The 27779-nt window shown below is 43.4% G+C and overlaps 1 protein-coding gene across 2 annotated transcripts in view; it reads right to left on the reverse strand.

The window, feature by feature from the left end:
• ATP2C1 (ATPase secretory pathway Ca2+ transporting 1) overlaps positions 1 to 15726 on the reverse strand; it is a 174271-nt gene extending 158545 nt beyond the window's left edge. For both annotated transcript variants that reach the window (XM_046002707.1, XM_046002708.1), the window contains exon 1: positions 15259 to 15726. In XM_046002707.1, the coding sequence (XP_045858663.1) occupies positions 15259 to 15366 (108 nt within the window). In that variant the 5' untranslated portion in view covers positions 15367 to 15726. The remainder of the gene's footprint in view (positions 1 to 15258) is intronic.
• Positions 15727 to 27779: the final 12053 nt, after the last annotated feature.

Here is a 27779-nt window from a genome sequence, read left to right on the forward strand (position 1 = left end):
CTCGAGGCTTCTGCAATAGTGCTTCATCCTCAAGGAAATTTGTGGTAAGGACTTGACAATCACAGGTTTTTAATAACTTTAAGATCATAAAAGTAAACTGGGTAAGAATTTGCAGAACTAATGGAAAAACTGGATTCAAGCAGAACAACTATTAACTATGCAGGACTGAATGAACATAAATTTGTGTGACTTTTTCTCTGTAACAATGCTGGTTCCTGAATTTTTTTTTCTAGATTTAAAACAACCTTTTCTCTTAAGTGATCTATGACTCACAGCAATTTGGTAAGATATAACTTGGCAAACAAATATAAAACATTTACTTTTCTTTCCTACCTAATCCCTCCAGAATTCAGAAACTCTTGAGTATTCTTTTCATGGCAATACAGTTAGTTATTTACATTAGTTCGGTAAGAATCTCTTCTCCTTGTAACAGGACACCATTGGAAACATTATATTGCCAAGGCTTTCACTGGAATATCATATTTGAGAGATACTCAGATATGACCAGATAGCTTTAAAGACCTAAGGTTGATTTTATGGAACCAATAAAGCCCCTTGGAAAAATTGACTGGTGCCTTGCTTACAGGGTTCCCGGCAGATTTACCAGATGAGTAGGGAAGGTCACGTCCTGGCAGGCCCAGGAACCTGAGGATATTTTGTGGACCTTGAGAAGAGAGGAATTCACCCAAGCTATAGATATTGCCAGTAAAATCTGATGGGGAGGCTGTGGTTTGGCTTCTTGGCCTCAAAAGGTTTTAAGAGTTTAGTTGGAGATTCCTTATGTAAAATTCCAACAGAACCGGCTTCAAAAGAGCGTACATTATCAATTGCTATTACTGCTGCATTTATGTAAATAATCAGGCCAAGTTTAATGCAAACAAATTAGCCTTACTATAATCATTTTTTTAAAAATGGGGGTGATTGCTGGGGCACCTGGGTGGCTCAGTTGAGTGTCCAACTCTTGATTTCAGCTGAGGTCATGATCTTAGGTGGACTTGAGCCCTACATCAGACGCTGTGCTCAGTGAGGAGTCGGCTTGAGAGTCTCCTTCTCCCTCTTCCTCTGTCCCTCTGTCCCATGCTCTCTGTCTCAAATGAATAAATAAATCTTTTTTTTTAAATGGGGGTGGGGTGCCTGGGTGGCTCAATCGGTGGGGCATCTGCCTTCGGCTCAGGTCATGATTCCAAGATCAAGCTCCACATTGGGCTCCCTGCTCAGCAGAGACTTTTTAAATTTTCTCCCATTTTGCTGAATTGGAATTACTAAGAACAAAGACTATCTCGAATCTCCTTGGAAGGGGCTATACCAGATCCTCCTTACCATATGGCAGTCAAACTTCAGGGACTTGAACTTTGGGAGCACATGTCCCAATTAAAAAAAGTTCCCTTCAGACTCTAGGAATGGCACTCTAGCTGGAGACTTCAAAATAACAAATGACCAGGAAGAGAAGTAGCTGACATCCAGGTAGCCTGCTTCCTTACAAGACATGGGATCAAGAGGATCAAGAACATTTCTTTCCATTCCTTCTTCCCTCTCTGACCATCCTTTTCCTAATTCTTACACCATGAAGGTCTTTGTGATTCTTTGTCCACCTTTTGCTCTGGCCTGGAAAAATAATGCCATTGTTCACATATCTTGGGCCATTGCAAAGGGGAGTAATCCAAGCTACAAATGACTACTGATTTGTCATGACGTTGGTGACCCTGTAGTTCTGCTCATCATAGACTTCTCCCTAATTTCTAATGCCTCAGTTTCTTTGGAATAGTTCTTTGGAACTTAGCCCCCTTTCTATCATGTCAGACTCCCTAACCCACAGAGTCCATTTCCCTGTCTCTGGTTAACAATCCCAAACCTGGGAACCTTGCATCTAGACTCTGTACAGAATAAAATTTCCTGTGTGGCTTATAGACCCTTAAATTTGTACTAGCCTCCATGGCTGTCACTTTTCCCAGTCATGAGCCACAGACTCAAGTGGAAATTACCAAGAAGCATTCATGATTCAAAATCAGCTTCTTTTGGTAGATCACTCTTCCTCCAGCTAGGAATAAGTGTAAATGAGGCTATGGCCAGGAACCTCTTCTTAGGGGCACCTGGGTGGCTCAGTCATTAGGTGTCTGCCTTTAGCTTGGGTCACAATCCTGGGGTCCTGGGATCAAGCCCTGCATTGGGCTCCCTACTCAGTGGGGAGTCTGCTTTTCCCTTTCCCACTCGCCCTGCTTGTGTTCCCTCTCTGCTGTCAAATAAATAAAATCTTTATTTTTAAAAAAAAAAAAGGAACCTCTCCTTAATTCTTGGAAATATTGCAGAATGTGTTTCTAAAGCAACAGCTGTCCAACAAAAATCCTTAGACTCTCTGACCAAGGTTGTTCCTGATCATAGAATAGCCTTTGATTATCTTTTAGCTGAGCAAGGACGTGTCTGTGGCAAACACCACCAGGTTCACTCAGATTAACACTTCTGGGGCATTTGAAACTCAGCTACATAAGCTCACTGAATAGCCACTTGGATTAAGAAAGTGACTACTTCAATGGGGTGCTTCTTCAATTTATGTGATTTTGATTGTTCTGAGTCTTGGGGGGAACATGGCTCCAAAGTACATCACAGACATTGAGAATTCTCCTGCTTATGGTAATCACACTAGCCTTCCTGGTGTGCTGTATTCTCTCAAAAGCCTTTAATGCCTGTTCCCAGCCACCTGCCAACAAGCAAATGACCTCCCTAAGACTTGAACATCAGAATAGAAGCAAAGATTACCAACTTAAAAAATGTGAACCTGAAGTCATACCCTGTGAATACCACAAAGATTCAGCAGAAAGACACCATGAGGGGTGCCCAAGTGGCTCAGTGGGTTAAAACCTCTGCCTTCTGCTTGGGTTGTGATTCCAGGGTCCTGGGATCGAGCCCCACGAAGGGCTCTCTGCTCAGCGGAGAGCCTGCTTTCCCCTCTCTCTGCCTGCCTCTCTGCCTACTTGTGATCTCTCTCTGTCAAATAAATAAATAAAATCTTTAAAAGGAGAAAGAAAGAAAGAAAGAAAGAAAGACACCATGAGCTGTGAATACTACACAGAAGATCAACGAAAATTGCCAGAACTTCAGAAAAGTAGCTAGGAGCATCAAAAAATGCCTTGAATTTGAACCACATCTCTCAGGTTGAAAGTCTTGTCAAAAGCGGGGGAGGGGGTGTGTGTGGTGGAATCATCATGAAAGAGACAACAGTACCCAAATGGAATCACTTATGCTAAGCCCATGTCACCAAACTGAGATTTAATACCCAACTTAATTGCAGTTTCAGCAAATCTCCCAGGAATGAATCTTAAATCGGTCAATCTGGAATTACCTGGTCAGCACTAGTGAGGTAATCTGCCTGATAGACCCCTGCCGTCCCCTGAAGGAAGATGACCTTGCCACAACTGATCCACTCTTTACTAGCGTAAGTTCCTGTCCCTCTTCCTTCTGCCTGTAAAAGTCTTTCATTTTGTACAGCTCCACAGAGCTTTTATCAGCTAAATGGGATGCTGCCCAATTCAAGAATCAATGAATAAAGTCAATAAAGTCCTTAAAATTTACTCAGTTGATTTTTGTTTTTTAATACCTCTCAGAAACGTGGATCTCTACCTAAGAGGATTTAAGGTGTCTTCCCTGCAGAATAGTTACAATTTTTATTTTTAACCCCTGTATCCTCAATAAATGAAATAAAACCTAACACCAAGGAAAGAAGGAAGAAAGGGAAGAGCGAGGGGAAGAAGGGGAGAAAAGGACCCTGTCAGTGGTAAGTATCTCACCACGAGGTAGTGAATCAGAGTCAGTGAATCTGGAGTCAGACAGACCAGCAAACCTGGAGGTGAAATCTTACTGTCATCACTTATGAATATGTTCTAAGTCATCTCACTTCTTTAAACCTCAGTTCTCTCATCTCTAAAATTAGGGGATAATGCCACCAATTTTGTCAAGTTATTGTGAGGATTAAATGACAATGTATATAAAGAAACTTGCCAAGTTCCTGGCACATATCAGGCATTTAATAAAACTGTAAAATTCCTTATTCTAGAACGTATAATCCAAGCTGCACATCTTCAAATAGCCTTATGAATTTGCTGCCTGGAAATGAATTTGCAGGAGAGAACTAATTCCAGCATTTTTTTCTGCTCTCTTCACAGCAAATTGTGAACAGTACAACATACATGGGCAGTTCATTTCTTTTTCTGTTAAAGCATGGAACTGTCGTACGAGGTGAGAAAATACGTCATCTTCCATTCTGAACAACAGTTAGCAAATAAAATGTTGCAGACAAACTGAGAAGTAGAATAGGATAGCAAGTTTAGAAATGTGCGTAAAAAGCTGCATTGTAGCCCACAAAAAAGGGTCAACTAACATTTGAGTTAATGTGCTTATTTCTAAGACAAAGGTTTTGGTGTTTATCCATTTACTAACTCCTGTGTTTCAAAGGCATCTGTACAGTAGATTAGGAAAGTTTAGGAGCAGGCAACAGGATTAGAGATAGCTCAGAAGTCAACTCAGGGTCCAGGTATCTCCGTTTATGTCTAACTCTTTATAAAAAAGTGATAGATGATCTGTGATAAAATGGACAAGAAGAATGGAACACCTTCAGATGGGATCATAATAAGCATGAACTTGTCAGCATTAAATGCAGGAAAAGGAAATGGAAGCTATAGAAGGGGCTTGATATTAAGGCGAAGGAAAACAAAACAAAACAAAACAGTGGTTAAAATGCAACAAAATAACCTGAAATTTCTTGGCCCCTATTCATCAATGACTACAAAGTATACTAAGTTATTTGTCCTTATCCTGGAGGGGGTTTTAAAACCTATAAAACTGGGGTGCCTGGGTGGCTCAGTGGGTTAAGCCTCTGCCTTCGGCTCAGATCATGATCCCAGGGTCCTAGGATCAAGCCCCACATCCAGCTCTTTGTTCAGCAGGGAGCCTGCTTCCCACTCTCTGTCATCTCTGCCTGCTTGTGATCTCTCTCTCTCTCTCTCTCTCTCAGTCTCTCTGTCAAATAAATAAATAAATCTTTTAAAACACACACACACACACACACACACACCCTATAAAACTATGGGTTCAAGTAGTTCAGTGCTCACTCGGGCTCAGAAAATCTAGTAATTGGTGCATTAGCTTTTCACCCGAGGTGTTTTTCTGGATGTAGATATAGTTCCTCCCCTTGATAGATGATACATGCTACCTGAATCTCCAAAGACATTTGATTCTGTCTCTTTTGACCTTAGATTCCAGAGAAATGTGCCCAGATTGTGGAGTATTTACCATTGACCAAATAAAACAAACAGATTCTAACTGATAAACCTGTACCTTTTCTTTGATCCTTAGGTATCCAAATTGTCCACCTTTCTATTGCTCACTGCACTAGCATCTTGGGGCTGGAAGGGGTCTGACAAGTCATTTAATCTTCTCTTTCATCACGGAGAAACCATCACTACAACATCCCCCAAGGAGATACTTGCCCTCTGCAAAAGGAGACCCATGCCTCTACCTCTTATTTTTATTTTTTATTTATTTTTTTTAATATTTTATTTATTTGACAGAGAGAAATCACAAGCAGGCAGAGAGGCAGGCAGAGAGAGAGGAGGAAGCAGGCTCCCTGTGGAGCAGAGAGCCCGATGCGGGGCTCGATCCCAGGACCCTGGGATCATGACCTGAGCCGAAGGCAGAGGATTTAACCCACTGAGCCACCCAGGTGCCCCTCTACCTCTTATTTTTAGAAAGTTTCTCCTTATGATTATATCACAACCTTTCCCTGAATTTCTTTCAGGGTTATTTCATGGTTATTTCCTCTGGAACATCTCAAACGCACCACCATTCTTCTCTACAAATTAGCCCTACAGTTCTTGTGAAACACACAAGAAACAAATACATACAAAAACAACCATGTCTTAAATTTCTTCCTCTCAAAAGCTAACATCCAGGATTCTTTCAAGCACTTCTGTCTCAGGATAGCATTTATCATCCCCCTAATTCCTCCCCCACCATTGACCATGCCCCCATCCCGTGAACCAATTCCACAAACTTATATTCACAGTGCTTTTCATCTAAAAGTCACTTTGCTAGTCATCCAGGACATACTGGGAATCAAACAGCCTCACAAACAGCCCCACAGGACCAAGGTGGGAATGTTAAGAAAGGCTGTGCAAAAGGACTTAAGATTGAATTAAGGTCCAAAGGAAGAATAGATACTAAGGGAGGATAGTAAGGGGACAATTAGAACAAAGGCCTGGCTGGGGAGTCGTAGAGGAGCAGGGAGAGGTGGAAGAAGGTATTCTGCTGGGGCGCAGAGAGCAAAAGGAGGCAAGATAAGCATGCAGCAGGAGAGAGGATCAGGGCCAGACCACATAAGGCCCTCTGTGTTGGGCAACTTTTGTCTTTGTCCTGCAAGTGAGTAGAAAGAAGCCAATGAAAGAATGTAAGCATGCGGCTGGGGAATTTCCCATCAGGTTTGGTCTCCAGAAGACCTCTCCAGCTGTAGGGTGAAGAACAGCGTAGATGGGACAGCAGTGGACGGAGGGGACCAGTAAGAATGCTGTTAAAATATTTCAGACAAGTGATAATGACAGCTTTGGGGCTAAGTGGGTGAGAGAGAAGGCGACAGATTGATTGGGATAGAACTGAAAGGACTTGGCAATAAATTAGATATTGACTGAGGGAAGAGAAAATGCCGAAGGTGGCTCCTAGGTCTCTGCCGGAATAATAGATGTATGGTGGCATTTTCTCAGACAGAGAAGACAAGTTTGGGAGAGGGGAAGAACAGGAGAGTGGGTGCCGATGACTAGAAAGTCAAGTTATCAATTACAATTCTCAGGCATCTTGAAGGTTTTGGAGAGCTGCAGACTGAATGTTTGTGTCCCCCCATCCCAAATTCGTATGTTGAATTCCCACCTCACTACCCGCCCCCCAAGTGCAGTGGTATTAGGAGGGGACTTTGGGAGGTGATTAGGTCATGAGGATGGAGTCCTCCTGAAGGGGATTCATGCCCTTAAAAATGAGACCCTGAAGAGTTAGGTCCTTCTCCTTTCGCCACAAGAGGATACAACTGAGAAGTCAGCAGTCTGCAACCAGGCAGCCGGCTTTCACCAAACATGGAAATTGCCAGCCTCTCGGTCTTAGACTTTCAGCCTCCAGAATGGTGAGAAAAATATTTCCGTAGTTCATAAGCCACCCAGTGTATGAGATTTTATTAGAGCAGCCTGAATGAATGAAGACATGGAGAAAACCAGTGGAGGCTTTTTTCCTTTTTTCTTTGTAATTAGCTCCTTTTTTCTTTGTAATTTTCTCCCTTCAGATAGAGGTGACTGTTAAAATTACCACGATAAAATGATTCAACTTTTAACATCACATTTAATAGTCAGCAATGTTAAGGTTCAGCTTCATATTATTATAGCAATTTAACTGCCGGTGTCACCTATGTATAATCACGTGAATTTCTGCAGGGGAGTGTGGTGGAATCTCTGCCCTCTATCTTACATTCTCCCAGATAATCTTGCCCTCTTGGTTCTGGAGGATAAAAGCTTTTTTCCTACCCAAGCACAAGGACATGGGCCAAATGCCTTTAATCTCCCCCTGAGATGTCATTTGAAGTATCAATAGCATTTCATGACTTTTTAAAAGAGGCTTTAAGAAATGGATAACTTTGGTTTCTGCTCAAGATATAACCAACTCACTTTAAGGAACTAAAGCCTCTTAACATTTCTTAAACCAAGCTGCAGTGAAAATTACATCATTTCCCTCAGAGCCTTCATCAGCCACTCAAAATACCATGTAACGTTTCAAATCTCAACATGCATTTTTTGGGGGAGTGTGAAGGGAGTCCTTAATTTTTTTTTAATTTATAGTCTTGTATTTTTTTAATTAATTATTTATTTATTTGACTGAGAGAGAGATCATAAGTAGGCAGAGCAGCAGGCAGAGAGAGAGGGGGAAGCAGCATCCCTGCTGAGCAGAGAGCCCGATGCGGGGCTCGATCCCGGGACCCTGAGACCATGACCTGAGCTGATGGCAGAGGCTTAACCCACTGAGTCACCCAGGCACCACCCCCCTTTGCAATCTCTTAACAAGACTAGTCGATTCTACTTCTAAAATACTGTCTGAACCCTCCATCCTCACCTGCCAACCCTGCTGTGTCACCCTCTCTTGCTTGGACCACGGCAACAGCACTTGAAGTGTGTGCCTGCATTCTCTCATTACCCTACAATCCAAGTTCCTCTTAGCAGTCAGAATTTTCTACTTTATGTGAAAATCTTGTTCACCCCGGTGCAGAGAACGTGACTGTTCTCACTTGCTATTTTAGTTCCAGTGCCAAACATAAATAAGGCACGGAGTAGGTGAGACATATACAGAACTGAATGAGTGAATGTGGAGGTTGGGGAGGTGGGGGACCGAGATACTGTGATGCAGGGGAGGGCAAGATATGGTGAAAATGGGGTTATTTTTAGTAAACGGAGGCTGGCAAGATCTAGGGAAAACTGTGCAATCTGTTTTATGGTTGTGAAACTAGAAGTTGAGAGGTTTGTCTAAGGTCATACAGCTCATTTGGATCAGTGCTGGATTTTGCCTGTTTGACCCCAAGTTCAGTGCTCTTTCCAGGGTCTATTGTGAGTCTTCGCAGAGATATAGAAAGGGGGAATACGACTACTAAACAAAGAGAAGAGGATTCTAGAGGCTGAGTCCAGAGGGCAGGTAATGCCTGAAGGTCAACTTGTCAATAACCAATAAATCTCCCTGATGAAGGACTAAGACAGAGAGGAGTCTAACGGTTTGAGCTCTTATCCTTCAGTTTATCCTGCCTTGCAGTAGGCTCATGGACTTGAATCTCTTCTTCTGTGTGTCCCACAGATGAGGCGTCAGAAAACACAGGATGGTTAATTCATAGACAAGGATTGGGGGTGATCCACACTGATGGTGCTTTGCTCCACTGGATAGAAAGACTTCTTTCTGTACAAGAATTATCATCTATGAGCTAGCTGACTTGACCTGTCTTGCTTATTTAACAGGGACTCTGCTTGAAGTAAGAAGACTGGGCTTTGGGACCAGGAACATATATACAATATATACCTGTATTATTTGTGTGTGTGTGTGTGTGTGTGTGTGTGTGTGTGTGATGCATATATATTGGAATTTGACCATTGAACTGGTAAATATCTTCCAACAAAATCAATCCACTTAATTTTTTTTACTGTCTTTCTATATTCTTATTATCAGAAAATATAATCATGTTATCATGGATGTCCTTATATAAATATGGACAAAAAATGTCGACCTGGATGAGATGGAATACGGAGCATAATAGAGCTCTGCTTGGTCATCTTGTCTAAAGCAATCGCTTCATTCCTTTATTAAGCAATTTTTCTCATATTGTGTGTGCAGCATATTTATAAGGAATAAAAATATAGAAATGAAATAGGCGGTCCCTCTGTGATACTCACAGTCTCAATGAGTAGAAAGAACTGTACTCAAATGTTTATAAAATGAGCCAAAAACTACACTACTGCAGTCACAGCAGGTGTATCTGGTTCCAGATCTGCTCTGATGAATCTGGTTAAAATGAGGAGAGTGGTCTTTGAGGACCAGGGGGCATGAACAGTAGGTATATTTTAATTAAGGTTTAGAACCTTAGTATTAGAACTTAGAAGGTTTAGAACTTAAAAGTATTGTTGGAGGTTGTTCTAAAGTCTCTTTTCAATGGCTTAAGAAGAGGTTTCTAGCTCAAACAGGATCACTGGATTTTTATTTCTTGCTGGGTTACTTAATGAATGCTACCCTCAAAGCTGGCTGTTAAATATTTGGATTGCATTTGAACATTAGAAACTTTGCTCTTGGGGCACCTGGGTGGCTCAGTGGGTTAAGCCTCTGCCTTCAGCTCAGGTCATGATCTCAGGGTCCTGGGATCGAGTCCCACATTGGGCTCTCTGCTCAGCAGGGATGCTGCTTCCCCCTCTCTCTCTGCCTGCCTCTCTGCCTACTTGTGATCTCTGTCTGTCAAATAAATGAATAAAATCTTTAAAAAAAGAAAGAGAGAGAGAGATTGCAAAGGGGAGGTAAGGAAGAGGGGGGATGTACCAAGGCAACTCCCATGTTTGTGGTTTGAGCTTTCATGCTGCTTGATGGACCTGAGGAGTAGGAGTAGCAGGTTTGAGGACAGAGCTTGTGAGTTCCTTCAGTCTGCCAAATGGATGAGACAGTCAGATGGAGATGTCAAACAGGCAATTGTATATGCAAGGCTGAAGTGCACTGGGGATACATATCTGGGAGTTGGCAGCAAATAAGTAGTGTTCGAGCCATGGAAATGGAGGAGCTCACCAATGGAGAGAGAGTCAACTGTCCCGTATCAGCTCCCAAACTGTCTTCTCTTGTCATTTGATGCTAGCACCCATGAATAATATCTACACCAGTGGTGCTGCCCCCTGAGAGCAGCATTCCCTGCGGTGCCTGCGTGGCTTAGTCCATTAAGCGTCCGCTCAGGGCATGATCTCAGGGTCCGGGAATTGAGCCCATGTCAGGCTCCCTGCTCAGTGGGGAGTCTGCTGCTCCCTCTCCCTCTGCCGCTCCCACCCTACTCGTGTGGGCTCTCTCTCTCTCAAATAAATGGCTAAAATCTTAAAAAAGAAAAAGAAAAAAAGCAGCATTCCTTCAGAGCAACATTCCGTGGGGGTTCATAGGGCCCTCAGTTCCCTGTAGGCCTCACTGAGCTGAAGCCAAGGCTGTAGTCTGCCCTGAAGTAGAGCATTACTATATAGAACAGAAGATTCTATTCTATTACTATATAGAATAGAAAAATATATAGAATAGAAGATTCTCCCCTCCTCACTCAGCGTCCCACTTGGTCACCTGAGTCACAGAGCAGGCTGCTGGGGCTCCAGTACTCAAGAGAATATTGCCTGCAAGTCTCACTTTTCCCACAAGCTTGGACATCTATGCCCTCATGAATGTGTCCATGCACCTGCCCAAACTCATCTGAGAGCTCGCTGAGGCTCAGGCTATGTCCCCCACCGACCACCACCACCACCACCATTTGAATAATGGTGTTCAGAAGTGTTTCATTGTCTAATTCCCCCGAACTTCCACACCTGCATCTAATTAATTACCTTAAATTTTCTACTTAAGGAGTTGGCTTTATGAAATAGCTGCTACAATAGAGTCTAGGAATGCAAAGGATAAGATCTTTGGTATAACTTTGAAAGTAACCTGTCCACCCACTGATTGGCATATCATGGTAAGAAGAATGATGAAAGGGGCACCTGGGTGGCTCAGTGAGTTATGCCTCTGCTTTCGGCTCGGGTCATGATCTCGGAGTCCTGGGATCAAATCCCACATTGGGCTCTCTGCTCTGCAGGGAGCCTGCTTCCTCCTCTCTCTCTCTCTCTCTGCTTGCCTCTCTGCCTACTTGTGATCTCTCTCTGTCAAATAAATAAAATCTTAAAAAAAAAAAAAAAGAGGGGCGCCTGGGTGGCTCAGTGGGTTAAAGCCTCTGCCTTCAGCTCAGGTCATGATCTCAGGGTCCTGGGATCGAGCCCCACATCGGGCGCTCTGCTCAGCAGAGAGCCTGTTTCCCCCTCTCTCTCTGCCTGCCTCTCTGCGTACTTGTGATCTCTGTTAAATAAACAAATAAATATTAAAAAAAAAAAAAAGAATAATGATGAAAACTCCCAACAAACCACCCCTTAGGTCACACCAATTGGCATGACACCAAGTGTAAGGGGAAAGAATCCTGAGGAGAAGCTTGAAACAAGAAAGCATGCGTGGACAAGGCAAGTGTAACAATGGCCCTGACTGGGATATACGGGGGCCTTCCAGGTCCAGGTGAGACATGGGTAGGGCCAGGCAAGAAGGTGTGCTCCATAGGCAATCTGCCCGTGTTAGAAGTCACTGCTACACTGGCCTGTACCAAGCTCCAAGGTGGGTCTGAGGGAACAAAGAACAAGATACCACCCTGTGTTACATGTGTCTGGGTACACTTATACACATGTAAGCAAATGGCTTACTACACACAATATAATAAGAAGCCATATTAGACACAGACAGAATATCTTGGAAAAGGAGGAGCTATGCTTCACTCTCCCTAGCAAAGCTGGAGAAAGGTTTTTTACAGAGCCCACTTAACCTGGGTCTTGAGGGATGTAGGTGATCTCCAGGTGGGCAAGTTGTCAGTAAAGGACAGAATCCGAGGTTATAGGGAGGCGTGTCCTTGAAGGCACAGAGGTGAAGAAGCAGATAGTGTGCCTGGGATAGTAATTTCCAAGTGGGTGAACACAACATGGGTGGGACCCAGTGGTGCTGGATGGGGTCAGAGATGATTTTAGGCAGCCTGCAGATACTACATTAAATAACAACAAATTCCTTGGACTTGAGAAAGTTGGCTATCTTTTCAGTCCCTTCCATCTCTGCCCAGGAGAAATGTCTCAGTTGTCTAGTAGGATGCTGATCTTAAACGAGTAGGTTTCAGGCTCAGAGGTTTCCCAGGTAACAGTGTCTAGATAAAATTTAATATTATTTTGCTTTACTATATTTATGTTTCTCTTCTGTTTACAACAAATGACAGTGGTTTTTCCATTTATAGTAGTTACATAAAATTTTCTTTCCAAACAAACTTAAGTTTAAGAAATAAGTGATTTGCTTGGCAACTGCTTTGCAATGTGGTTCAAGATTCTGCCCGGGGATTGGCATCATGGCTGTGTGCTTGCTCATCCCTGGTATAGCCACTGCGCACATGCACGGGGTTCACCAACAGGTAAGGAAAAAAGCCTTGCCTATTATTCATATCAGTGGAATCTGATGGAAAGAGATAGGCGTGGAGTTAACGCTGGAGTTAATCATCACCATGTGTCAAAGGATTTAGAGAATATCGACTAAGGAAGCATTTTCCTGATTGGTGAAAACTATCTCAGTTATGCTCAGCTACCCCTTCTAGAAGGTCATGCAGTGTCTTAATGTAGTGCATAAGAAAAACAGCCAAAAAAAAAAAAAAAAAAAGGCGAAATGATTTAAATGCAAATATAGAAAAATATTAAGAAGTTAATCACACCACAAACTTATGGTAAGAATTATGACAGTGGCATGTGAACATCTGAAGTGTTAGAAATACTTTCTAGAAGAAAGATTAGCGGTTTGCTGTGTTGCTATCACTGTGTTAGTATAGATCATTCAGAGATCAAGCATGGTAAAATGGGTCAAACTTTTTTTCCTCTTTTAAGTAAACTACTACCAGTGTGGGGGTAGAACTCATGATCCTGAGATCACGAGTTGCATGCTCTACCAACTGAGCCAGTCAGGCTCCCCCAAATGGGTCAAGTTTAAAGACAGGCAGACAGGAATTATCTTCCTTCAATACTTTCTAGGTAGGTGGCCTTGGGCAAGGGCTCTTGAGGTCTTTGTTTTACTTCCCTCACCTTTATTTATATTGAGAGTCCATATTACAGGACTGTAGGCATTAGAGACAACAAATATGCAGGTCCTAAAATTATAGACATTATTAACCTTCTTTATAACATTCCAACAAGCTTTCCAAGGTTAGCCATGATTGACTCTGACCTGATTTCTCTAATTCTGCGAGACAGTCTGTCTGCAGAGCTGTTAATTGGTTTCAGAAAAGAACTGAATGTGTTATTTTTTTTTATTTTTCCATTAATCTGTATAGAAAGTTAAAAAACCAGCACAACGTTCCTGATTGCCAGGTCATCCCAAATGGTTGGAAACTGGGGAGGGGACCACGCACCCAGTCCAAGTTGGAGGATCCATGTTATATTCTAATGTTCTTCTGAATGCATTTTATAACTTCATTTAAACAAACAAAGTAACTAAGCTGCATAAACTCTATAGACACAGCTCTGAAAACTCCCAACACTGGGTCGGGGGATAACTTAATTCCAGCCCATCCTTTCAGCCACTCCCTACTCCCTACAGCGCTCACACCCCTCCACCTCCTATAATGAGGCCTGAAGAAGCCTGTGATGGGGTCTTAATGAGCATGGCAGACTGCAACTCAGAGGACCACCACCCAGGTCTCTGGCTTTCCACTTCAAAAGCAAGCACACGCTAACAGGGGGAAACCAAAAGATTTCTCTCCTAATCGGGGCACGGGGCCTAAGGAAAAGAGAAACTGGACCAGCCCAACCCCCGTTGTAAGCACCCTCTGAATTTCCAGCTCTTGTAAAATCGTTAGAGCACGGCATAAAAGCAGTTTCCTCTGGAACAGTAATGATGATTTTCATCTTCCAAATTAAGCATTGACTTTTTGGAAAACCTGTCATTAGAGGATTCTCTGTCTGCTGACCTTTGCTTTCACTTCCTGGAAGTGTTTTTATTAAAGTAGGTCATCTCATTCAAATACAGAACACTACTAATTTCTCCCACGCAGTTTTGCAGTTCTAGTTAGAAGCATGATGTGCGGGCAATTTGTGACTCTTCCATGTGGCTATACATTTGTCTTTTACCATGGTCACACTTTTCCCGAAATGAGCCACCAGATGTAAGTAGATCACATACAGCTATTTCTTCTTACAGTTTGGTACAATTCAGAAATGCAGTTTTTAGAAATGTCTTCTCATAGATTGTAAGATGAAAGCATGATTTTAAATAAGAAGTCATCAGGCATTTTAACCATTTTTTGGTAATGTTTATACTCCCACACGCTAGAGTTTATTACTAGAACCCCTAACTTTTGATTGGCTAAAAAGGCTGAAAACTGCAGTGCCCTATACCCTGCCCTCCACTTAAAAAAGTGACTAATTACTTCTGAATGATGTCATAGCTCGTTAGTGGTATTTGAGACTATCATATTTATAGTCTACACAGTGTTTTTTGTTTTGCAAATCCTGGTGATATGAACATAGCCATAAAAACACACAAGAAGACAAATGTATTTCTAGGGTCTAATATTTTCATTTGTCAAGATAGTAATAGTTTAAAATTTGTATTTGCAGCCCTAGAAAGCTTTCAAGGAGTCTACAATTTAACTCTGATAGAGTAGTTTGGTCTAGCTGTTCAGAAAAAGAGAAAACGCACAGTTTCATTATAAAACTGGAGCTTAATGTCAGGATCCAAATATTCCAAGTTCAAATAAATCTTCACAAGCCTGCTTGCTTCTGTGATTGCTAAATCCGACTAGCTGGAAGCAGGAGTCGACCTGTGCCTATAAACATGTAAGACAGCAGAAGCTAAATCACTAAGTCACATGAAAGCAACACCCAAAAGCAAACACCGGTTAGCCTTAAAGATAATATAAATAAAATATACCTGTTCTTCAGCTTTTTGGTTTCTCAGCATCGATAGATATTTCCTAATTGCATGGAGAGGGTATTTTTTGAAATAAGAGAATCTAGACTGAGGCAACAGATTATCCATGGTGAGGAAAGTAAGAAGGTTCTTGTCTGCCCCACCCTGTCAGCAACCATATGAAGTCGAGAAGCTTCACAATTCCTCAGATGTCTAAAATTTGCTTGTAGCTCGATCAGTTTCCTGCAAACAAAGCAAATGTTCTTGCTGCTTCCTCTTTAGGGTAGGGTTCCTGATGAAACCAGACAGCCAAGTTCGAGCACCCACCATCTAAGAGCGTCCAGAAATGCAATGCCCAAAGGGCAGAAGGAGCCGGGAGGAATTTAGGGGCTGGTCCACAGAATGCAAATTGCTTAGTGGTAGTGATGCGATTGTCCTATTTCTAGCAATAGCGTTCTGTTGCAAGCTATGTTAATACTAGCTAGCTGGTGACTTTCCACACCCACAGACTCTCGTGAGGTTTAATCTTAATTCTTCTGACAGCTTTTCTGGCTCTTAAAGAGGACATGACATGTGGGTGGTTCTTTTTTTTTTTTTTTTTTCTGTTTCCTTCTAGATTTTTTTTATCAGCATGAGCGCGCACACAGGGACATCCCTCGGCTGTGACTCAGCTCAAAAGTGTTGATTCATTCAGTCTCGAGACGCTTTGTTTTGGGGGATTTCTAAAAAAAATGAACAATTTGCTTTGCTCTTCACTGTTATCAAGGAGTTCGGTGTCAGCACGTGAGAGGTTAGGTTTGCGCTGTCATGCATTATGCAACATGCCCCGTAACCAGATACTTTATGTTCATTGAACAATAGCTGCAAACAGAATCTTGTAACCAGATACTTTATGTTCATTGAACAATAGCTGCAAACAGATTCTGTTCGAAGTTAAAAGGCTTCTCTCCTTGAATCCTTATCTCAAATCCAGAGGCTGAATCCAGAAACATTAAATTTCCCCAGGCTTTATTCCAAATGTAAGGGAGAAAAAAAAAAATGTTACATATTTACTTTCTAAGTATTGTACAAAGGATTCATGCTTTTAAAGAGAGAACCGGGTAAGAGGTCTGTGGTCTCAGAGGATGTGAAATCGTAAAATTTGAAAGTTCAATATTTTCTTAATACTTTGTAGAAGTCACAGGGTGTCTGAACGAAGTTTCCAAGTACGCATTGCTATTTTGTTACCCTTTTTAACGTTGTAGTAGCCAGTTCATTTGATGGGCACATTTGGCCACTTTGGTGAGGGGCTGTCTTGTAGAGTCTAGGCCAGACATCAACCCCAAATCATAAGGCCCTGAGATGTGCTTTCAAGTGGAAAGAGAGCTGGTCTGTTCCTGTTCAGAGACAGCACTGTTGGGGAGGGGGGGTGAGCAGAGCTGGGAACCCACGTCACAGCCTGAGCTGTCCCCCTGGACAGCCGCCCTGCCACCCCTGGCCTGGCCATTAGCCTTCAGGGAACACACTTGATGGGCCTAATGTGGGTCATGCTGCAGCAGCCCAGGCCATCTGTCAGGCTGGCCTCAGGCCCACTTACAAGGTGATCTTCCAGGCTCACCAGGGGCAGGCTGGCAATTCCAAGAAGTCATTTACATAATTCTGCTGGGGCTCCTTCCCAGGAGGAGGACGCAGCTCTGCCCTCCTGCCCCTGCTTTAGGTGCAAGGGGGGCTGGCTTTTCCAGTCTCCTCTGTCTGCTGGAGACAGCCCACTTAATGAGGGCCAGAGGCAAGCAGTGTGTTTGCGAATCACCAGAATGCTAAGGGCAGTGTTGTGCACTCCCGGCCAACTCACAGCCTGAGAAACAAGGAGCGCGGACACCCAGACACCCTGGCCCTGGAAAGGGGAGCCCTTGAAGCTTCAGGAGGAGAAAAGGTGCCATTTATACACACCCTCGAGGAACCCACGAGCTGCCTTTTTCCCTTTTTTAAAAATATCTAAACCTTCAGAGATGCCTCTCTTCTCATAGGCAGAAGCTGGCAGGCTTCCAAACACCCACAGCTCGGCTGTGATCAAAGCCTCTTCCCAATGGGATGAACACAAAGCAGACTTCATTTCAAATGGTTGTTTCATGATCACCTTCTCCTGGTTTAATGAAAAGAGATGGGGAAGCAGTGGGTGGGGGGAGAGAAAAGAAAAGCCCCGCCGAAACTGTCCTGGGTAGATTTGATATAAAAAGAAAAATCGGTGAAACAGACGTAACTAAAATTGATGCCAAATATAAATCATATCTAATATGTATTGGGCCTTTTGGCCAGGCACGGTGCTAAATTCTTGATGTTATTCATGTACAGGAGCCTACAGGAGCATCCAATGGGGAAACTGAGGCTCAAAGAGAATGAACAACTTGCCAAGGTCACAAAGCTACAAAGCAGGGGAGAAGGGACTCCACCCAGGTAGACTGACACGTGAGACTCTTCAGAGTCTCTGTTTCCAGTCACGACAGGGCACAGGCTCTTAGCCCGTCTCCGAAACGCATTCCCGAGAGCCTCTACAGATGAATCTAACAAAGGAAGGCGCGGCGTTGCCTTGTTAAAGAGAAATACAAATGTAGACTGCTAGGAATTTACAGACCAAGATTGTTAGAGATCAGGTGCATCTTTGTGAAAAATCATCAACTCCCTGTCCTGGATTCCGCATAAATAAGGCTAGTACTCATTATTTACCTCATAAAGCTTCCTTTCTGGATGATTCAAGTGCTCTTGAAAAGAGGTTGTACTCATAGATACAGATTTTCTACCCCCGAAACTTTAAAGACTACCATAATCTCAGTTTCTGTTGGGCTACAATGGTTAATTTCGCTCCTTATGTCTTTAAGTTTTGGGGGTTTTTTGTGTGTGTGTGTGTGTGTGTGTTTTTTTTTTTTTTTTTTTTTTTTGCGAGTGCGCGTGCATGCGCACAAGTGGATGGGAGGGCAGGGGGAGAAGCTCCCCCGCTGAGCCCGATGTAGGACTCGATTCCAGGACCCTGGGATCACAACCAACTGAGCCACCCGGGTACCAAATTTTGCTTGCTATTTAATACAGATATGATGTGGGAGAGTCATAGCCCCCGTTGTATTCACACAGTACGGACATGTCTGCCATCTCAGCCTGGAAGAGTGATGGTTTGATTGCCACTGTGACTCAGCTGCCATGGGGAATGGAGGCTGACCCGTGATGGGATGTACATCCGCAAGGACTGAAAGAACTCAGAGGATATACCTGGCGGTGAGAAGTTTATTCTGACCCCCTGCAAAGTAGCACAATATGGAGTGGAAGCAATTACCTGTTATTTGTACAACTCACTGCCTGCCACCCTTTGTCCTCTATTTGATAGAAAAATAACCAGCAGAAACCACAATTCCAGGAAAGCCCTGAATCCAGGCTACAGTCCCTCTTATGAAAGGATGTTTGTGTGTTCTCTTTGGTTTCTAAGAATTACCTGCACTTTCACAAATAGCTTAAAATAAATCCCAGTTTCTTCACTTGAAGAGCAGTACACAGAGGCAAAATTAAAGCCGGAAGAAATAGTGACAAGGGAATGAAGAAAGAGGTATTTTACAGTTTACTCCCTTCCAAACGTGGGAGAAGATGGGATGACAATGAGGATCTGTGAGGCCGTCTAACACTGTGCACTGCGCACGGCAGATACTACGTTAACACACGCCAGTACCTTAGCTCTTAAAGGGGAAAGACAAGGAGAAAAGAATGGAATCCATTTAACATTGCAAGTTAAATCAGGATGAGAAACAGGAAAACCAGAAAGCATGTCTCCAGGATGCCTCTGAGTTTGATGGGGTTTCCAAAGTGCACCAGGACAAACACTAAAACCCCACTAATCTCCCTCTCTTTCTCCTTTCAATCAGTGCTGAGAGTTTCTATCAGGAAAGTGACTCCATTTTCTAGGAATTAATCCAGTCCAGAGATAAAATGAAGGCCAAGTAGTGAGAATGATGGAGAAGCAGCTAGCCCAGAAAACAGAAACCATTTTTTATTAGGAATTCCACTGAGAAATCACTCTCATTCCAGTAGGTCTGTGGATATTGGCTCAGTTTCTGCCCCCCCAAGGACAGCTCTAAATGAAATCAGGAGAGGAGAAAGGAAGGCATTTACCATGGCTCCTCAGAGCAAGAGTAAGTGGCCACCAACACTCTACCTTTCGCATGACGAAATCTTCTGTGCTTCTTGATGTGTTGATATTTTTCTTGCTGCTCCCACCATACAGGGAGTAATTATCTCACACCTGCAGATGGCAGATTTTTACTTTCCCCAAATCCACATTCAAACCCACCCCACCCCCCCGGCCCGTGTTCCTGTTAAAACCACAATTCAACAATTTCGGTGTTTCTAATTGCTCTGTGAGCTACGCAATGTTTATGCCTTTTGCTTTCCAGCTTCAAGTATTGATTTCTCAAACTTTACAATACCTCTGCCCTCCTGGGATGCTTGTCCTCCACTTAGGGAGAAAATGTTTTTCTGCGTAGGTTAAAACAGACTTGAACAAGCATCAGGATCACCTGGAGGGCTTGTTAAAGCACGGATCACTGGCCCCACCCTCAGGGTTTCTGATTCAGTAGGTTGGGGGCGAAGAGGGAGTTATTGCATTTGTGTCAGCTTCCTGGGTGATGCTGATGCTGGTGGTCCAGAGACCATGGGTTTGGGTGCCACCAGGTGAGACACCATGGAGCTGTGGAGCCATTTGTCAGGTGGTGGTTGGGGGATAGAGACCCTGTTTGCTGCAGCATTTTGAGAGTGCCCATCAGAACCACATTTTATCTCGGGGTCCTGGGATCGAGTCCCGCGTCGGGCTCTCCGCTCAGCGGGGAGCCTGCTTCCCTCTCTCTCTCTCTCTGCCTGCCTCTCTGTCTACTTGTGATCTCTCTCTGTCAAATAAATAAGTAAAATCTTTAAAATGTATTTCCCTGGCAGTGGTGGGCTTTTCCCCAGCTCCTTTCTTTTGTGGCCATACTTCCATGAGGGAGATGCACCTCCCACTGAGTTCTGTCTTCTCAAGGATATCTTTTTTTTTTTAGATTTTATTTATTTATTTGACAGACAGAGATCACAAGTAGGCTGAGAGGCAGGCAGAGAGAGGGGAGGAGGCAGGCAGAGAGAGGGGAGGAAGCAGGCTCCCCCCCCCACCCAGCAGATGCGGGGCTCGATCCCAGGACCCTGAGATCATGACCTGAGCTGAAGGCAGAGGCTTTAACCCACTGAGCCAGCCAGGTGCCCCTGTTTTTTTGTTTTTTAAAGCTGATTAAGACTCTCTCCTTGACCAAACTGGAGTCAGGTTCTCTGAGTCTTCTCTTTGACTATGTTCCAACTTTGCCTGTTTAGTCCAGTTTTAGAAGAATCCTGTTGGGTTAGTTTAGCATAACACTCTCTCCCTTGGTATCTTATCACCCTTGCCTTCAGCAAGAATCCCCTAGCCTGTAATGGCCCATTTACAGTGAAATCTAACCCATTTCTACTTGACTTCAAGTCCCAAACTCTTTTTTTTTAAAGATTTTATTTATTTATTTGACAGAGAGAGAGAGATCACAAGTAGGCAGAGAGGCAGGCAGCTAGAGGGGGAAGCAGGCTTCCCACTGAGCAGAGAGCCCGATGTGGGACTCGATCCCAGGACCCTGAGATCATGACCTGAGCTGAAGGCAGAGGCTTAACCCACTGAGCCACCCAGGGGCCCCCAAGTCCCAAACTCTTAACCATTATACAGACTACCTCCCCAGCTTTATGATATCCCTAAGCGGGATGCCTGGCGCACAACAGGTACCTAATACATGTGCTTATGAAATAAACAAGCTGAAAGACACACCAATCAGCTTTTACATTGTCATCATTTCTATTTAAAGCCCTGTGACTAGTGAGCTATTTTAGATCTGGATCAATTATGGGTGAAATAACAGATATGTGGTTAGGGTCCTCTCTATCCCCCTGACAGATAGAGCCTGGGCTTCCAAATAATGACAGTGACTTGTTCCTTCCTGGTTACTCCTGGTCTTGAATATAATTCCTGGGCTTGGACCCAGCTCCATGACAGCTGTTTACGTGATGCTACCATTTCCCAGTGTGTCAAGCCAATGCTATAAAAAGTTTTCATTTGAAGATCAAAAATAAGACAACTTTTGTGAAAGAGAATTCACACATAGACAATTAACAAATGCTAATTCCCCGTCATCCCCCATCATCACTGGGGAACATTCACACTGATTTACCTGTGAGCAGTATAATGCATAACAACGTATGCGATTTGTTTGGTATCTTAGTCTGCTCTGGTTGCTGTAGTAAACTACCGTGGACAGGGCAGCTGAAACAGCAAACATTTATTTTCTCATGGTTCTCAGGGGACGTCCAAGATGGAGGTGCCAACGAAGTTGGTTTCTGGTAAGGATTCTCTTCCCGACTTGTAGAGAGCCACCTCTCCGTGCGTCCTCACACAGTCTTCCTTAGCTGGGTGTGCACAAAGACAGAGAGAGAGATGAGAGAGTGCTCTAGTGTCTCTCTGTAAAAGGACAATAATTCCCCCGGATTAGGGTCCCACCTTTATTACTTCCCTGAACCTTCATTACTTGGAGACCCTGCCTTGAGGTTAGGGATTCAACACATGAGGGTTTTTTTTGGGGGGGGGGGGGGGTGGAATAACCAAACATTTATCCTATAACAATGGGTCAAGTTAACTTAGGATGAAAACAGTGGGTTAAGGCCCTTGAGGATTTTTGCACATTGCTTTGCTCCGTAAGAATGACTTGAGGGGCGCCTGGGTGGCTCAATGGCTTAAGCATCTGCCATGGGCTCTGGTCATGATCCTTGGGTTCTGAGATAGAGCTCCACGTGGGGTTTCCTGCTTAATTGGGAACCTGCTTCTCTCCCTCTGCCTTTTCCTCCCTACTTGGGCTCCATTTCTCTCTCTCTCTCAAATAAATAAAATCTTTTAAAAAAACAAGTGGCTAGAATAACACTTGTTTCTACCTAAATTGTTTTCTTTTTCTCCTATGTGAGGATCCATGTCTCTATAACATTTTGAACAATATTGCCGACTCGGAATTTATTGAGAAATGCTTGAGCTTCCTGGATGAAAGATCTCTGTATTATTTAATGGTGTAAAACATTTCATCAAAATGAAGAAAGTCTCTATTATTTTCTAACTTCAGCATTAAAGTACCATTCTCACCCTAATTTACCGTTGCTTTCTTTAAAATTGTTTTTATGAGTTATTTCCTTGAACTATCCCCAACCATTTCTTTCCTTCCTTGATATGAGTCTTCAGACACTTACATATAATTCTACCTCCCCAGAGGCCTTTGTTTACAGCTATAAACTCTTTATTGCTTCAGAATTCCTTTCAGCTCCATATGATTGCTCTTGCTCCAAGGTCCTCTAGACCTGACATCCTCTGATTCCAAGAGGCTCCGTGAGGAAAGCATGTTTTAAACTCTCAGGCTTGTCAAGCTCAGAAAGCATATACAGTAGAAGAGGTGGGTAGAGCCACAGAAACGCTGTTGTTGCTGTTGTTGCACGGAATTGTTAAGAGTAGCTCCAAGTGACAGCATGGGTTGATGCTCCTTTCTTTGTGGAGCTGTAAATCTGTAAACAAGTCATTTTCCAAGAGCTTGTCAAGTTTTTCCTTCCTAAGGTTTTTCTCTCAAGTGTTTTGGTGGCTCTCTACCAGGGATATCTTCTGTAAAAAAAAGACCCTCCCCGCCCCCCCTCACAGCAGGTGCCCAATTCTCCGCTCCCATCTGCATTGTATTTTACACTTTGGTCTTTTTTAGGAGCTTATGCCTTTGTTTCTCAGAGGCAGCCCTGGAACAGGTGCTTTCACTTGGCGGCTTAACGTTGCCAGAGCGGCGGAGCTCCCTCCCCTCCGGGGCTGGGTTTCTTGCCATTGGTGGAGGAGAGTCTAATTGCTGAGATCACCATTTGGAATTCAGTAGACATATAACTTCTGAGTGAGGAGTTTCATTCTGCTCATTTTAAACATGTAAGAGTTCAAGTGCACATTTGAAAAGAATTTTATAGGTTATAGGACAACAGCTTTTTAATCTTGTCCTACTAGCTTAGGCTCTCCCTCTCTTCTCTGAAATGCAGAGTTCACTTTGTCCCCCAAAAAGGAGATGTCACCTGTGACTGAAATCACGTTCTGCTTTCCCTGCTGGAAGTGCAGGCAGCTCCGTGGGATCACGAAGCAAGGTTTCACACAGCCATTCCTCGGGACCACAATTTTGATCAGAGCCGCAAGAAGAGCAGAGTGTTCCAGTTATTAAGCACCTGTCCCTCAGCTCCAAACACGTCGTTCTCTACTCGGTGATGCTGGGATTCCACAGACAACAGTCCCCTTTGCCAGTTCTTCCCTACTGAGTTTTGCCGATGGAGGGTGACTGCGAGTTTGAAGGACCACAAAGGGACTTGCTCCTTTCCATTTCACTTTTGCTTCCTGCTCTTGAGACTCAAACAGGCAACACTTCTTCACTCTGGCAGCAGCCCCTTGACGGCAGCAGTCATCTCTGATTGCTAGAGATGGTAATAGAGGTGGAAAAGCTTACAGTCTCTCCAACACTCTCAGAACCTGCCCCGTTGCCCACTTCAGACGTACCAGCACACCCAGCGCCACCTTCTCAGGTCTGGACACAGGAGTACCAGCTGGCCAATGGCCCAGCTGGCCAGTGCCCCTCTCTTCAGGGGTCTGGGTTCTAGCCTCCTTCTCAACTTTGAGCTAAGAATGTTTGATGGACCCAGACTTTAGGCACTGGCATGCATTGGATTGAAATTCAGGTCATTTTATTTTTATTTTTTTAATACTTTATTAATTTGAGTGAGAGAGCCACAGAGAAAGCATGAGCAGAGGGGAGGGGCAGAGGCAGAAGCAGACTCCCAATGTGGGGCTTGATCCCAAGATCCTGAGGTCATGACCTGAGCCGAAGGTAGACTCAACCACTGAGCCACCCAGGTGTCCCCCAAATTCAGGTCATTTTATTGAATCTGAAAGGTAAGGATGTCCCAAGAAGGCTGGAAGACTTGGGGACTTTCACATAATGGGTTATTGACTCCTGAAGCTATATCTGTGGCCCAGACATCTTCCCCAGGTTTAAATGGAGAGCCCATATATACCTCACACTCGGGAATGTCTAAAATTAAATCTTTGTCTTCCCCCTGGACTCAATGAATTCTGACACCATCTGCCAGTTGCCAGCAAGAGTACTTTTTAGGTTCACAAACAGTCTCCAAGTATTGCCAATTTTACTTCCTTAATGTCCCCTACTTTCCCTACCTTGCAGCCCTAGTTCAGGTCCACTGGATTCCTGCAAACCCTCCTAAATTGTCTCTGCCTCCCAGCTATTTCCCTTCTAATCTAATCTTCTTCGAGTGTGTATGGCTTTGAAAAGTTCTGAGAAGAGCATAAAGACTGGTAATTTCCAGGGGCGCCTGTGTGGCTCAGTGGGTTAAAGCCTCTGCCTTTGGCTCAGGTCATGATCCCAGGGTCTTGGGATCGAGCCCCACATCGGGCTCTCTGCTCAGCGGGGAGCCTGCTTCCTCCTCTCTCTCTGTCTGCCTCTCTGCCTACTCGTGATCTCTCTCTGTCAAATAAATAAATAAAATCTTAAAAAAAAAAAAGACTGGTAATTTCCAGAACGAGGTTCCAGATCTGTCCGGTGACTCAGACTCTTCTACCACTCCAAATCATTAAAAAAAGATTTTTTTTTATCGCTGTTAAGAACAACTTGATGATGTGTCATTGTGTTGTTTTCTCATGTTTCTTGTGCTTTTGGTTCTCTTTGATATGTGGGTGTATAATTTTCATAGTTTGGAAATTTTTTGTCCGTCATTTCCTCAAACACTTCTTCTCCCTCTCTCCCTTTCAGAGACTCCAGTAACATATATCTTAGGCCACTTGAGTTGTCCGACAGTGCATCGATTCCCTTTTTCTGTTTTCTCCCTGTGTTTCACTTTGTTTACCTCCTATTGCTATGTCTTCAATTCACTAATCTTTTCTTTTGTCGTGTCTAGTTTGTCACTACTTTTATCCGGTGTATTTTTCAACTCAGTCATTAGTTTTTGTTTTGTTTTGTTTTGTTTTTAATTTTTTTTTTAAATTTATTTCACACACAGAGAGAGGTCACAACTAGGCAGAGAGAGAGAGGAGGAAGCAGGCTCCCCGCTGAGCAGAGAGCCCGATGCGGGGCTCGATCCCAGGACCCTGAGATCACGACCTGAGCTGAAGGCAGAGGCTTTAACCCACTGAGCCACCCAGGCGCCCCTCAGTCATTAGTTTTTGTCTCTAGAAGTTCTACTTGGATCTTTTATTATATTTTTATGTTTTCCATGTCTCTATTTAACACTTCGAACATATGGAATACAGTTATAATGACTGTATTAATGTGTTCATCTTCCAATTCTTTTTTTCAAGATTTTATTTATTTGACAGAGAGGGAGACAGCAAGAGCAGGAACACAAGCAGGGGAAGTGGGAGAGGGAGAAACGGGCTTCCCGCTGAGCAGGAAGCCTGATGTGGGGCTTGATTCCAGGACCCTGGGATCTTGACCAGAGTGGAAGGCAGACACTTAACAACTGAGCCACCCAGGTGCCTCTCATCTTCTAACATCTGTGTCAGTTCTGAGCTAATTTCAGTTAATTAGTTATTCACCTTATGGGTTATGTTTCTCTACTTCTTTGTCTGCCTGGTAATCTTTGCTTGGATGCCAGATATAAAATTTACCTTGTTAGATGCTGGATATTTTTGTATTCCCATAAATATTCTTGAGCTTTATTCTGGAATGTTAAGTTAGTTGGATAGTTTGAACTTTGAGGGTCTTGCTTTTATGATTTAGCCATTTTTAACCAGAGCTAATTATTTTCTGCTACTGAGGCAAGATGTTACTGACTTTTCTACCCATTGCCCTGTGATTTAGGAGTTTTCCTGTCTGGTCTGTGAACACATACTATGAGCCCTGTGTGAGCACCAGATAGTGTTCTCTAATCCTTTTAGATGTTCTTTCCCCAGCCACAGGTATTTTGCAGATCCTGCATGGGCAGATCAACACTTGGCTGAATGCTCAAGGAAGAGCTCAAAGATAACTCAGGTCTATCTGGGGTCTATACTATCTCTCGGAACATTTGTGAAAACACAGATCAAGTGTTCTCATATATATAAAGGCTTCAAACTTAGTGCCTGACACATGTTTGGGGCTCAATAAACATTTTTGATCTTGGCTTAAATCTCTTTCTCTTTAGTGGACTTTTCTCATTCTTTTGACTCTCCAGTATCTGTAATTTATTCTAATGAGGCTGAGCTTTTTCCCCCAGCATAGACAGTGCAAAATGCCAGACTCATTTTTTTCTCCCGTCCTCTCTGTTAGGATGAAAGCCCATGACCAAGCCCTGGTTCATGACCATGACCGATACCACACTTTTTTCTGTACTTTAAAGAGGCAGGTCCAGGGAAGAAGAAGAGACCACACCGAGTTCCTTCGAGGGATAGGAAGCAGCAAGAGCAGCAGCAGCAAGAGCAGTCACATCCATTCTTCAGGGACAACATTCCTAGTGGCCTTGGTAACAATGGCCTAGCAGATGGCCATCTGGTATCTAACAATATAGCAGTGCGGGTTTTGCTAGACCTGTTCCATGGGGAGATTTTGGGCTTTTTTCCAGTTGTGTCGTCTGCCAGCCTGATTGTCTAGTTTTTCTAGAGATGCTGCATGCCATCCAACATCCTGTAACATTTCTACTATTAAAGTTTAGTGTACATGTGTATGTATATAATTTATATTCATATATAAGTATATGTGTGTGTTTATATATCACAGAAGTGATGATTTTTCATAAACTGAGTTTTCATCAACTGATGTAACTGGTACCCAGATTAAGAAACAGAATATTACCAGTGTCCTAGATGCTCCCTTATTCATCCTCCAAGCTCCTACCCTCTGCCATCCAAGACAACCATGACTCCTAACATAATGAATTATTATGCTTCTTTTTTCTTTTTCACTTTATACAAATCGAATCTGCCCACATATTCTCTTGTGTACGTCCAACATTATGTTTGTGAGATTCATCCTTATTGTTTGGTATAGTTGTAGCTTGCTCTTATTGGAATAATAAAGCATTGCATTTTATAAATACTCTATAATATATTTATCCACTTGTATCGGGGGTCTCCAAGACTACCCTCAGGTTCAGGCTTTGCTAGAAAGACTCACAGAACTCAAAAGGTGTCGAACCCACAGTTAAGGTTTATAACAGTGACATCTTAGTGAAATCAGCAAAGGGGAAAGGTATAGAGGGCTGGTCCAGAGGAACCCAGCCTCAAGCTTCTAGTTGTCCTCTCCCGGTGGAGTCACATGGACAGCACTTAATTTTTCCGCAACTATGTATGACAAGGTGTTGCCAATGTGGGAAGCTCATCCAACCCTTGGTGTCCAGAGTTTGTTATTGTTGTTTGAGGCCAGTCACGAAGGCATGCGATGTCCCCATTGCTGACCTTAGCTACTCAGGGTCCACCCTGACACAGGTCAAACTCATACATT

The sequence above is a fragment of the Meles meles genome, chromosome 4, assembly GCF_922984935.1.
Source record: "Meles meles chromosome 4, mMelMel3.1 paternal haplotype, whole genome shotgun sequence".
Taxonomy (NCBI): Eukaryota; Metazoa; Chordata; class Mammalia; order Carnivora; family Mustelidae; genus Meles; species Meles meles.